Raw genomic sequence first — 12,687 nt, forward strand, 5'->3', positions numbered from 1 at the left:
GATCATCTATTGATGGATAAATAGATAGGGCTATGTCACACACACACACAAACACAGGTTCGCTATTAACCAATTAAAATACGATAACGTTATGTAATATATTACCGATAATCATAATATATTAATATCCTAAATAAGAGCAGCATTGGTCGTTTCCGCGTACGACCCACATTTTTCATGTTTGAAATGTACCAAAACCATCGTGATTAAACCAGCTTGCCTCAGACCAGAAGTCGACGGCGTGTGGCACAAGAGGCTGATCGCCTATTATATTGACAAATGAAATGAAAAAAAAATACAACATTGGTGCTACTAGGTACTTAAAAACCTACCTATGTTGCATTTTTTATTCCTATATAAAAACAAATTATTTTAATGTTTTACAACTAAGTTATTCAAATCAAATTACAGTTACCAATTAGCAGCTGTAATTGCGTTAAACTGACCCGTAGTTATATCACAAGATATTGCCAAAAGACTTACACAATTTCAATAGCGACTTCTCACGATATTACGACCCAACGTAAAATGATTTAAAAGACAATGTGAAAGGGTCATTATGCCTAATTAGGTGTTGGAATGAAGGTGAAAAGTTATTGTGTTTATTTTGTCAGTTTTACGTTTAATTTCTTGTTGGAAATTGTAATCGTCGTATTCTTAGCTTTTTAATAAACGAATATAAAAGCGGCCACGATTGCAAAAAAGCATTTAAAATGTAAGTTATATAAAGTAAAATGTACCTAGTCTTGCAACGCATCCCTATAATACCAATCATCATGTGTGATAGAAGTGATTGATTTTCATACAAGTGCTTAATTTAATTACTTCGCTAATTAACAGATAAAATAGATTGTTTTATCTCTGAAAGTGCCTCGATAGATAATAAAGATTCAATACATTACAAATAAGTATTGTCCACCAAAAGCGGAAGATTTATGAAAATAATCGTTACAAGTATAGCGGAGTCCGTAATGGGTCCGTTCCGCTCGCAGTGAAAGTTTAAATTAATGAAGAAATTTGACTTGTTATAATTCTTAACATTGTAGCTTCTCTTAGCGCGGCTGTTATGGTGTCACACCAGCGTTTCGGTGATTCGCCCTGCAGCCATTTGCCTTCCTTGCAGACGACCAGCTTATCCAGGTTATCTGGTTCGCAACATAAGCAAATGTTAAATATAAAACGTTATCGTAAGTAATAAAACAAATTAGTAAAGAGAATCTCATTCATGTTTAATAGATATTTTTAGAGATATATTTAAAACAATGTATGCGATGTTATCTTTACATTTTCCCATCATTCATCAATATTTGAAATTCTATATCAACATTGTCGCGATTCACACCACACAATTAACATTCTAATTATCCTTAAACTGTAACATATAATTTTTTTATTGAAATATTAAAAAGTATTAGTGCAAATTCATATACATATGAGTCAACATACAGAATACATATAAACGTACGCCAAACAAATTAAATGTCCAGATTAGTCACGTTTTTTTTATTTAGGTGGCAAAATAGTCTTTATCTAATAAATATATGTGTGTACGTGTCTTTTTAAATGTGTGTACATACATATCTCTTAAAAGAAACTTCGCTTGTACTCTTTAATAGCGACATTGAATGCTATCTTTGGTTTGAGTAAACCAACTAATAGATATTAATAAAAGTGGTAAGGCAGATGGAGAAAACCTTAAAAATATTGCCGGTACTGCAAAAGCGAACTTACAACACCCTTGTTTTTCGCACCAGTTCACAATGAAGTTCTCATCGCAATTAAAATTCCTGATCTATCACATAACCTTGTAACTAACAGGTGGTATCTATTGGTGCAAAAAGTTGCGTGTGCGCAGGGAATGATGAGCATTGCAAACGGTTATAAATAACAATTTTACTTGTAATGTACTAGATTCCGATAAACTTGATTGCCTGTGGTTATTGCGATTTCAAGGGCACTTGCAGGTGAACTGAACACATTCTTCTAGTTTCATATTCTGATATGGATAGATTTTAATATAGCTTTGTTTTACATGTCAGTGTCATTAAATCCATTCATCCAATTTGAGTTGTACGTATATTCGGTGGTACGGTGTACGAATAGGTACGTGAGGTGAATGACTTACATCCAAAAAAGTCAATTAATTGTATTACTCACAGAGGCTTATTTTACGTCCTAGTTATGATTAGGCACATAGACTAAAAATAAATGCCCACTATTCATACAAACACATTATCAGGTTCACAATCCTTCTGCCACGCTTAAGTATATTTAGTGAATTCACTTTTAAATTTATTAATTTACTGAATCGTAGTTAAAATTTCTGTGTCTTCCGCCACATTAACACGTTCGATTGTTAAGTTTTATATCTTCATCACGAATCTCACTAACCATAATACACGATTGTTATTATTAGCTCTGTCGTTCAGATATGGTACAATAAGTGTCATGCTGGTAGGAATACTCATTCATTTTGATTGATTTTGTTAATTTTATAAATTAAATAGAGTAATTCGGAAATCTTGCTTATAGAATAATGGGGCAGTATGAAATAGCCAAACATGAAATAGTATTTAATACTACATTTTAAAATTGTTTACGAATCTAGGTAGGTGTAATTGCTTGGATCTTTAAACTTTAGATTTTTTAAATATATTTTTTTGGTTTGCGTTGAGATAACATTACTGGTTTTTTGGCCTCTTTTAGTTAAGCAATTATTAAAATAAACTTGAATTTTATTCCATTGCTAATTTGACAGATAAGATAGATTGTTTTATCATTCAGTGTCTCGATAGATAGAAAGATTCAATACATTCCAGATAAATATTGTGCCATGTTTTACGCGTTTTCTCCATGCGCCGGAGTGCGTGTCTCGTGCGTGAAATGCGTAAACGATCCGCTCTGATTGCCACTTTCTTGCAGTCCCTAAAAGGCGTGATGATTTTCAATTGGTTCATTGATACATGAATTTATTGCCAGTTCTTCTCTTCCGTTCTACGCCCTTGATTTGAGAACTGCCAGTAAATGTAAATTCACAATTAATGTCAATGAGATAAAAAATTTTGACGTTCATAAGTGTATTTGTTTACCTATATGAATAAAGATATTTTTTGCCGGCAACGCACTCGCGAGCCCTCTGGCATTGAGAGTGTCCATGGGCGGCGGTATCCCTTAACATCAGGTGAGCCTCCTGCCCGTTTGCCCCCTGTTCTATAAAAAAAATTTTTTGTTTGTTTCTTTGACATGTAATAAAGTATCCGGGAGCAATTGTTCATATACTAGCTAGCTATCCAAAATATTTTTATCTGTTAGATATAAGGATATCACGGTATTGATGCCATCTATAAAACAGGTGATCATCAGTTCGGTCTATTGTCTATAGTTTTGGCAGCATAAGTGATATATTTTATTGGTTATTTTTACTCCCTTGTACACTGTTTTAATTAATTTTATACCAGCTTTTTCTTTTTTTTTTTAATTTTAATAAAACCCGCTCATTCAAAATAATGTCTGCCATTCTACTTGTCGAGACAAATGGTATATAATATATTATAACATTTTTAAGTGAGGATATATTTGTATAAAAGTTACATAAATTCTACTGCAAGTTAGTACTGGCACTGACTGTAAAAAAAAACATATAAAAGACTATAATGGCAATGAAACATTATAAGATGAAAGTGAAAAATAGACAATGTAGATAAAAGGTATCCTAGGGATGGAAATAGCATGAGTTTTGAAGGACTGGAGTAGAATGGCATATATTGGCCATTGGTTTGTAATTATTTAATTGTTATATGTGACTCGAAATTGAGAATCTGGACATTTTTATTAATAATCTAACCTTATACCAATATCAAAAGCCATACAACGAATATTTTATTTCATAATCTTTATACTCAATACTCCAATGCTATTGTGAATGAAACAATGGAGGTATTTTTCAATAGCAAACAAGTATTCAACCAAATTATATAAGACCGTGTGTTACATCGATCTCGGTTTCTATATAACAACGAGTGGTAATTTATTGTTTACATCACTTTAGTAAAACATGTTAAAGATAGAGAATTATTATATACAAACATGACAGGTGAACGGTAAGATAGGATTTTTTTTCTATGCTAACTTAGGGTGTCGGTTTCTTGTTGCCTCGACTCGTTGTGTGACCACTATACGAAATGATGCGTTGTCGGCATATAGTTTATGTTGACAAGTCTTTATGAAACGACTGGGCTAGGCTTTATTCCGAAATCTTAAGTCATAATTGTTAACTTTTCGATATATGGAGCGCATAATTAAACACAGAACTTTCCTAAGAAGTAAATTTGTACATAGGTAAATATTACGTATCATAGTTCTATCGCAGATATATTTTTTATCACACGCGTTTTATTAGATTATACATAATATGTTAGAACACGTTTAAGTAAACATTTCTGCGTGATATAATAGAAAATTACTAACTATGTGCGTGACGATATGAAAAATAATATTTCGCATTTTACATAATGTAAGTAAAATGTTTTTAAGATTCTCAATACCTATATACTTTTTTAATCAAGTGTCTAATCAAGTGTGTATATGTGTGTGTATGCTAATACTAATTAGCATTTCAGATGTTTGAATATAAAGAACTTGTTTATTTTATAAAAAGTGGGACAAATATCGGATGCTTGTTACCATGGTGACAGATGTCTAACTACTTACACGGCACATAATAAAAATAATTTATGCATGGCTACAAATAAAAGTAATTAGATTACTTTTTTATGCATTATCGATTTTCCAAGGCTTTCCTGACTTCGAACACCAATTGTTTGTTTGATGATAATGTCATCAAGCTACATATTTTAAGTGTGCCTACTCCCTTGTGATATAACCGTTACCCCTGAGTCGAGGAAGCGTCGATTCTGTATAACATTACGATAATGAATCAACAAAATCTGTGCATATATTCTGTTGTTTCATTTCGTGTATGCACTTCTAAATTGCACACTTTTAATCATGTCGTAAAATTCAAATTTTATTGTTTCATGTTACGAATCGTTACACATCTGAATTTGCGGATGAAAAACGTATTTTATAACAAATGTAATTAAGTTGAGTTTTAATTGAGTGTTCCAGTGTGAGGCGGCGACATCTCCGCTCGCTGGCAATGGATACTTGATTGTATTGTAGACGTAGGTTAGGTACTGAAGCGGTTTTTTATATGAAATACTATATAATGATACGCCTTTATTTATCTACAACTTATTTATATATAATATAGAGAAATAAATATATATATAATTTTATTAAGATAATGCGGCCATCGTCCTTGATGCCTTGTTCTACCCTATTTTATTTTTTGCCTTCATGATACAATTTCTGCTAGCTTTTCTATCGTCGGCCCATAGCTCTTTTGGTCTGCCCTTGTTTCTTGTGATTTTGAGCCAAACTACTAAATACTGTTATGAATTGACTACAACTGATGACAATATTGTAAAACATTAAATATTAACAAATTTCACGAATCCTAGAAGATGAGAAGTAAAAAGAAGAAGATCCCTGCTCATCTCCTATCTCCTATGTCCTATAACAGGCCATTGAGCCCAGTAGAATGCGAGAGCGACGAGATCCTCTCTACCACGGCCTTGTAAGTAGTAAAGTGGTTTAAACAGGTATTGCTCAACCATGATACGGGCATTTAGTTCTAGACAGTACATGTACATTATAAATATCTTTGTGTGTTTTAAGACCACAGGTTCAAAGGGCCAATTTATTTAAAATATATTCTCTTTTTAAATTGGTTTGAGACATCAAACGCAGAAGTATATAACTTAAAACTATTGCAGTGATTAATGACGAAGGCCGTCCAGAGATCTATATGTTACCTTAACCTTTCTCATTTATGTAACAAACAATTCGCTAATTGCATATATAATTATATATATGCTTCATTTATCTTATGCAATTCTATTACTTTTCCTCGAAAGAGTCTTAATTATTGGACTTAAATAGAAGTTAGCCGATTCACAGTCAAAGTATAAATTATATCGATTAATTAAGATAAGCAAGAGTTAGGACCAAAACTGTAAAATATAATTGCTATGACCAATGATAAACCATAAATTAAAAACTGTAATTCTTTAGTTGTATAACAAAAAAAAACTCGATATAAATAACTCGCTGACATTTTTAAACAAGAGAGAATAAGAAAAGAAATGAAGCCATTTACTTAATAAATGTCAGTTAAATATCAAAAATCTGTTGTCAATCGGCGGCCTTGCCTCATTTCCTGGTTTTACTCAAGCGGTTCGCGAGTGAACTACTTTCGGTTTCATTGTTTATGCAATCTGTGTAATCAATTATTAACCAATTGGGGTATTGATAATTCTCGATTTTTGATGTGGACATTGACCTTTGTCAAGATTTTTTTAAAGAATCGATGGCAAGTCGGTAGGAGGCTCATCTGATGTAACGTGATACCGCCTATGTACACTCTGAATGCTAAAAGTTTCGCGAGTGTGTTGCCGGCCTGTTAAAGAAATGGTTCGCTCTTTTCTTGAAAGAGTTGTTCACCACGTGGAATCGGTTCGGAAATACTTCAATAGGCAGGTTCCACAGACGTGGTGATACGGATGGAATTTCGTATACTGCCTCAATGATAAAACTCAGATATTCCAATAAGTACTCATAGTTCCAGTGATGTTCTAGCAACCAAGTGTTGAGATGCATTTTCTATTGCTAAAACACGGTAAGCCGTTAAATTATGTAAGGACAAATGTACTATAATCATATAATTAACTAATTACTACCTTAATAATAGACCCCATATGCAAATAAATACAATAAGATACATTGACTGTTTCGAAGTGTGTATATTGTATGTTACAAGTATTATGTATTATTTTATTTATCAAAACTTCGTTGCAGACACGTACTACAGTTGTCTTAATTAAATGAGAAGGAGGGCAACTACAGGCCTTATCGATCTCTTTCAGGCAAGTACTTACTTACTCCGTACATACAGTACTTGCTCATACCTAGTCCAATTTTAGGTAATAACATATTCAAAGGTTTTAATTTGTCTAAATGACGCTTCGATAGCTTTCTAGCGGTTTATTAGCAAAAGGCTAAATGCATTTACCGTACCTAAATGCCTAAAGCAACACTGAGACGGACACTTAATACGGCTATCATGTATTGGTGTCGTGTGAGTGACATTGAAATTGTATATGACTATTGGCAAGTGATGACACTCAAGCTGTTTGAGACATGATATGTCTTGAACCAGAATCTATGAAGTGATTCGTGTCAACAATCAATGTTTCGCACAGAAGAATCCAAACTAATCTACGCTATAAACAAGGTAATAGGTACGGGTCCTATTGGATTTTAATAATTTTTTTACATGTCCTAAAGGAATGAGTCAGTAGTAGATTTGGAAATATTATAATAAAAATAATTAAGAATTATTAAAAAAAAATTAAAAAGGTTGGTCCCTGTGGCAGTGTACCTTTAACGCTGGCTTTTCATCGCTGTATTGTGTAAACTTATTCGTTGAGAAAGGAAAACAACTGCTCTGGGGTCACCGAAAGTATCTATCTAGTATGTACCAGGCGCCAACTAAAATGTTTAATTAGCACCAGCTGTTCACCCCGTGTTGAACCCCACGGCCCAAGAGTCTATCTACTCCAAAGGAAACAAAATATATTATTGATCTAAGAATTATTATAATCTTAACTAATAATAATTTATTGCCATACAAACATACAAGTATATAAAATACTATTTATGTATATAGTTTTATATGTTATTTTTTTATGTTATGGGTGGAAAACGGGCAGAAGGCTCACCTGATGTTAGGTGATACTGCCGCCCATGGACACACACATTGCCAGAAGGCTCACAAGTGTGTTGCCGGTCAAGAATTGGTACGCTCTTTTCTGGAAGGATCCATAGTCGAATTGGTTCGTAAATACTTCAGTGGAATGCAGGTTGTGTGGCCATAACTTTCTTAAAAAACGCACAGTTGTGATACAAAATAAAGTTTTAAATCGAGTTAACGTTTATTTAAAGTAAATATGAACAATATATTATAAAAAATTCTAAACTCTGAATAGGATTTTCCGTAAATGCTCGATGATGTCATCTTTCTTTGTGACTTAGGTTTATAATATATTTATAACATCCTTTGACATTGGTTAAACTGTAGGAAAGCAAATAACCAAGCCTAGTATAATTATATCTCATTTTTAGTATTGCTGAATCATGTATATAGTTATTGCTTTACATGCTTGCATTGTCATATAATGATCGTACTTAACGATGATACGTAACCTGAATATCAAACTGTATTGTAAAATTGTCTCAATAGACAACTGAACATTTAAGAATCTATCGACACTTCGAAAGTTACACCAAATTCAATCAGATTATGATCCTTTTTGTATTCGATATGTTTTATTGTCTTGCGTAATAGTTGAGTTATTTACGACTTTATACGAGAAATAAATGAGAATGTCTTCAAGGTTTAGACAATCCAATATTTCGTTCATATCGCTAAGTTATTTGCGCTTAATAGCGCGTTTCTCGTTTCATATTAATGTTTGGAATTCTTGGTTTCTACAAACTTAGTTGTCTCAAGTCACCTCGAACAATATGCGGGAGTTATACAATTTTCAATCTTACAGGAATAATTATTAAAAAGTGTAAAATTATATTATACTTGGTGAAAACTGACATTATAGTGAAAGTGACAGTTCATAAAGCAACGCAATAAATCTTATTAATGCATATAATAAAAATGTCAATAACGCATAGCCAATGAAAAAGTGAATTGACGGTTGAATAGAATTCAAAGTGGCGAAGTCAGAGTCGAAACTCGTTCTTGTGGAGGGTGAAGGTGATGGGTGTTGCTGTACTGGCATGAGGATCGGAGACTTGGGAGGAGTGCTCTTGGAAGCTGCAAAGCTAACAAGGTCCTGGTTTTGTCAGAAGCCGGGTTTATCTGAGGATTACGGGTGAGTGTACCTTGATAGGGGAAAGTCGGAAGAAATTTGCCAGAAGCTTAAAAGAAAGTAATTCTTCGTTTTTTATTTGACTACTTCTACAGGTCTTTGACGCAATATATAATATAAATTTCTTCTATAGGAATTATAAATAAATGGACAATCGAAATTGATAGGATAATAATTATTTTGTAGTTCAATAAAAAAAACTTATATTTTATGTATTTCAAACATTAATAGTTTTTTAATTCAAATAAATTAACGTGAATGTTTGACTGACACCACGGGATTAGTGAAAAGATTGTAAAGGATAAAACCATTTAAACTCACTAGGAGTCTTAAATGCTAAACAGTGATGAGTGAAAATGTTTTACATAAGACACTCTGAAGTGCCTTTCCCTTAATAGAGACTAAAAGTAGTGTTAAGACACTTTCTTATGTTAATTGTATTATTGAATTATGTATTAGTAAATTTGGTTCGACTTAAATTACTTCTTAGTCTTAAGTTGCGTTTGATAGTATCGATCAATGTTTTAGAATGTCTGTGACGAGACAATGTATTAAAAAAATATAATATAAACTAAAAATATAAACATAAACATTATAGGATTTAATTTAAGTTACTATTAGTATATTACAGCTTTCACTTCGAGTGTGACCTAGTTCAGTATGTGGGTTTGATTTGATTTAGGTCCCTCGTTGAATATTTAATCGCATACAATAACTTCCCAACTAGTCTGGATGTTTCAAATTTAATTACTAAAAACTTGGATCATGAAGTAGGTTATACCAATTAATATTTACTTAATTTAAATAAACAGCAAAAATATTAATTGCTTTAAAAAATTGTTTTTAGTAAAAGTTAAAAGCATTTTTATAATTTGTAAGCGGTTGCCGTATAATTGAAAACACAGATTGAAATCGTTAAAAACTCAACCGCGGGCCATTTCGTTGAACCAGGCAATCTCGCCCTCACAAACGTGGGCAGTTTTAATAACTATTTTTTTCTGAAACTGGGTCACTCCTGCGACGGTGCATTCAGCAATATTAATCAAGTCCGCATTGAATAGAAAACCACCCTCTGGTGACAATGTAAGGACCCGTTTCGTTTCATTTGAGTAATACATTTCGTCTCCTATTCATATAAACATACTTTAGTTGTAAGGTGTAATTAATTCATCTCATTAAAATGTTCAGCTAGAATTAAGAGTTAATGCTATCTGTGGATGAGATACTCGTGCTCCTGATTAAATTCTGTTGACCTGCTTCGGAATATGTTATTTGACCTAAAAGCGAAATGAAACTACATACAGAAATCATTTCGAAAACTGAAACATATGTAACGTTACACTTAGGGTGTTCTGCAAGGCCGTGTACTGGCGCCGCTCCAATAAAATGATAGGGTTAAGAATTAATTGGCAGCCTTTATCACTTAAATTATCTCTGCCGCAAAAGTTACTGTAAATTTTATCGTGTTCCACAGTAATGCGATGTATTTGTATATTAGTAGGGCTGAAAATTGTTTGAAACAGCTGCAAGGTCGTAGCGAAATCTAATTAGGCATTTGAACGGCTATGGTTATGTTATGTTTATTTCAGTGCACTCCAGACTCGTGCGACTGTTTTACAATAAGGTGATTGCTAGGAAAGTAATAATTGTGGTGAAAGTTGGTGTGTAATTGAGTTTTGTCCGTGCTATGGGGCGTAGTAGTTGGTGTTTAAAATTTAATTCGCTTGTTATGTGCAATGACTGAGTGTATGTAGCTGAATAATATTTACTTTGTCTACTGTTGTTAAGATAAATATTACTAGTTGTACGTGATCTAGACATATTTACATTCGCTTTACATCTACTTTAATATATTACCAAAAACCAAAATAGATGCCACAGGGACCAAACTTTTAAAATTTGTTTTTAATTATTATTATTACCTACCGTCCATGGGCGGTGGTTATTACTTAATTCAAAGTGAACTTTGCTTTGGACGTTTGTCTCCTATCCCAAAAAACTCTGTATAAATTTAGCAGTTTTTTCAACACGTTTTCAAAGAACTCTTTATTTGAAACTTCAAATAAATGAAGCCTTCATTATAACGATCACTTCGCCTTTAAGCTTGATTAAAATATTTTCTGAAATTTCAATTCTATTGTGAGCATTTTAATATTATGCATATATCATTATAAATTACAACACTTTTGATTATGTTTAAAGAACTTTATTTCTCATTACAAAACAGAAATATTTTATTTACATGAGAAACTTAATATTAATATGTATATATTATATACGAGCGAGATACACGTCGCCATTAGCCGTAACAATTTTAGTCAGCTATGTTCATTCTAACATGCGTTAGAATGATTATCCCACTATGCGTCAAACGTTTGTGCTAATACTTGATTATGTTACGAAGATCATACGTATTTTTATCACTGCTGGCCACATAAATCCAATATTAGTATAATAGGATCATGGTATATGTGTCCCCACAGTGTAATACTACTGTGCGTTATAAGAAACTAACAGTTTTTAAATATTGTATAGAAATGTTTCCTTTTGGTCATTACGTCTGGGTTATTATCAAACTTTTGATAATAAGACTGGCCTATATTCAATTATACTGGCTTTGAATATTTGTGACGTAAATAAAGTGTTTATGAATGTGCATCATAAAATAAACGTACGTTTTTATATGTTCATGCCATTAGGCAAATATAAAACTTAAATTTTCATACTTTCATTTAAAAAAAAAAATTTTATAATCTATTTTATCATAACATATTAATATATAGTGAACCTCGATAAGCCTTTGCGGTGTAAACTGAATATATTGGTCTTGTTTGCATCTGTCCCCCTTTTTTAGCCTTCTTTGGACTTAGGCCAAAAAATCTCACTCATACTGATGTAGCCAATCGTCTAACCCTTAGCTGCTTTGGTACTTAATGCTAATTATTTATTAATTTCGTAATCTTACAGCGAACATAAATTGTAATTGTATGCAACAAAAACAATTATACTAAATATCTAACGATACACAATTGTATATATAAAAAGGTTCAAACATTTGGGAAAGGAATTTTTTTAAATACATTTCACTAATTAATACCTAATGTGGTTGTGGTGTGTGATGGTGGTATATGGGTCGTGCTCATGATGCAGTTTTGTTAGCGCTATGGATATTCTTGATACTCCTTTGATGTATATAGAGTGTTCGTTGTATGTCCAGGCTGCGCGATTAAATATTGAGTATTTTGCATAGTTGGTTGATGAGAGGGACGTGAAATAAAGATTTTTTGATTTAGGATAATGTCTTGTATTATATCATATTGTTTTCGTCGTGTCTAAAGTTTCAAATTTAAAATGATCACACGCGTATAGATTTAAACTTATTATGACAATCATAACTACTTAGCTTTACCTATATAATATATAGCTATATATAATAAGATAGCTATATAGAGTCGCTTTCTCATAACAATGAACGGTTTACGGAGAAGCTCAAATTGTTGCTTTTCTCGAACTTTCTAAACACAAGTATCGTGACTACTATCTTGTCTCCAGCGACGATAAATATTCGCAAAACGTATTTGTTGGTTATTTAGTACATTTTTATTTATTATTCAGGCTACCCTAATTTGCATGTATCTATCACAATAATATGTTGCCAGTATGTTCTTTTCCATGCTTTAAA

At 32.3% G+C, this 12,687-nt stretch overlaps 1 protein-coding gene across 8 annotated transcripts in view; it reads left to right on the forward strand.

The window, feature by feature from the left end:
* The window catches only part of LOC111004279 (IQ motif and SEC7 domain-containing protein 2), a 132,202-nt gene that overhangs the window by 96,617 nt on the left and 22,898 nt on the right, over positions 1-12,687 (forward strand). For 2 of the 8 annotated variants that reach the window (XM_022275251.2, XM_045632039.1), the window contains exon 2: positions 8,623-9,008. The exons of 4 other annotated variants lie outside the window; for them this stretch is intronic. In XM_022275251.2, the coding sequence (XP_022130943.1) occupies positions 8,914-9,008 (95 nt within the window). In that variant the 5' untranslated portion in view covers positions 8,623-8,913. The remainder of the gene's footprint in view (positions 1-8,622; positions 9,009-12,687) is intronic. 2 more of the 8 variants (XM_045632037.1, XM_045632038.1) reach the window with 1 other exon arrangement.

Source organism: Pieris rapae, chromosome 18 (genome assembly GCF_905147795.1).
Source record: "Pieris rapae chromosome 18, ilPieRapa1.1, whole genome shotgun sequence".
NCBI classification, from domain to species: Eukaryota; Metazoa; Arthropoda; class Insecta; order Lepidoptera; family Pieridae; genus Pieris; species Pieris rapae.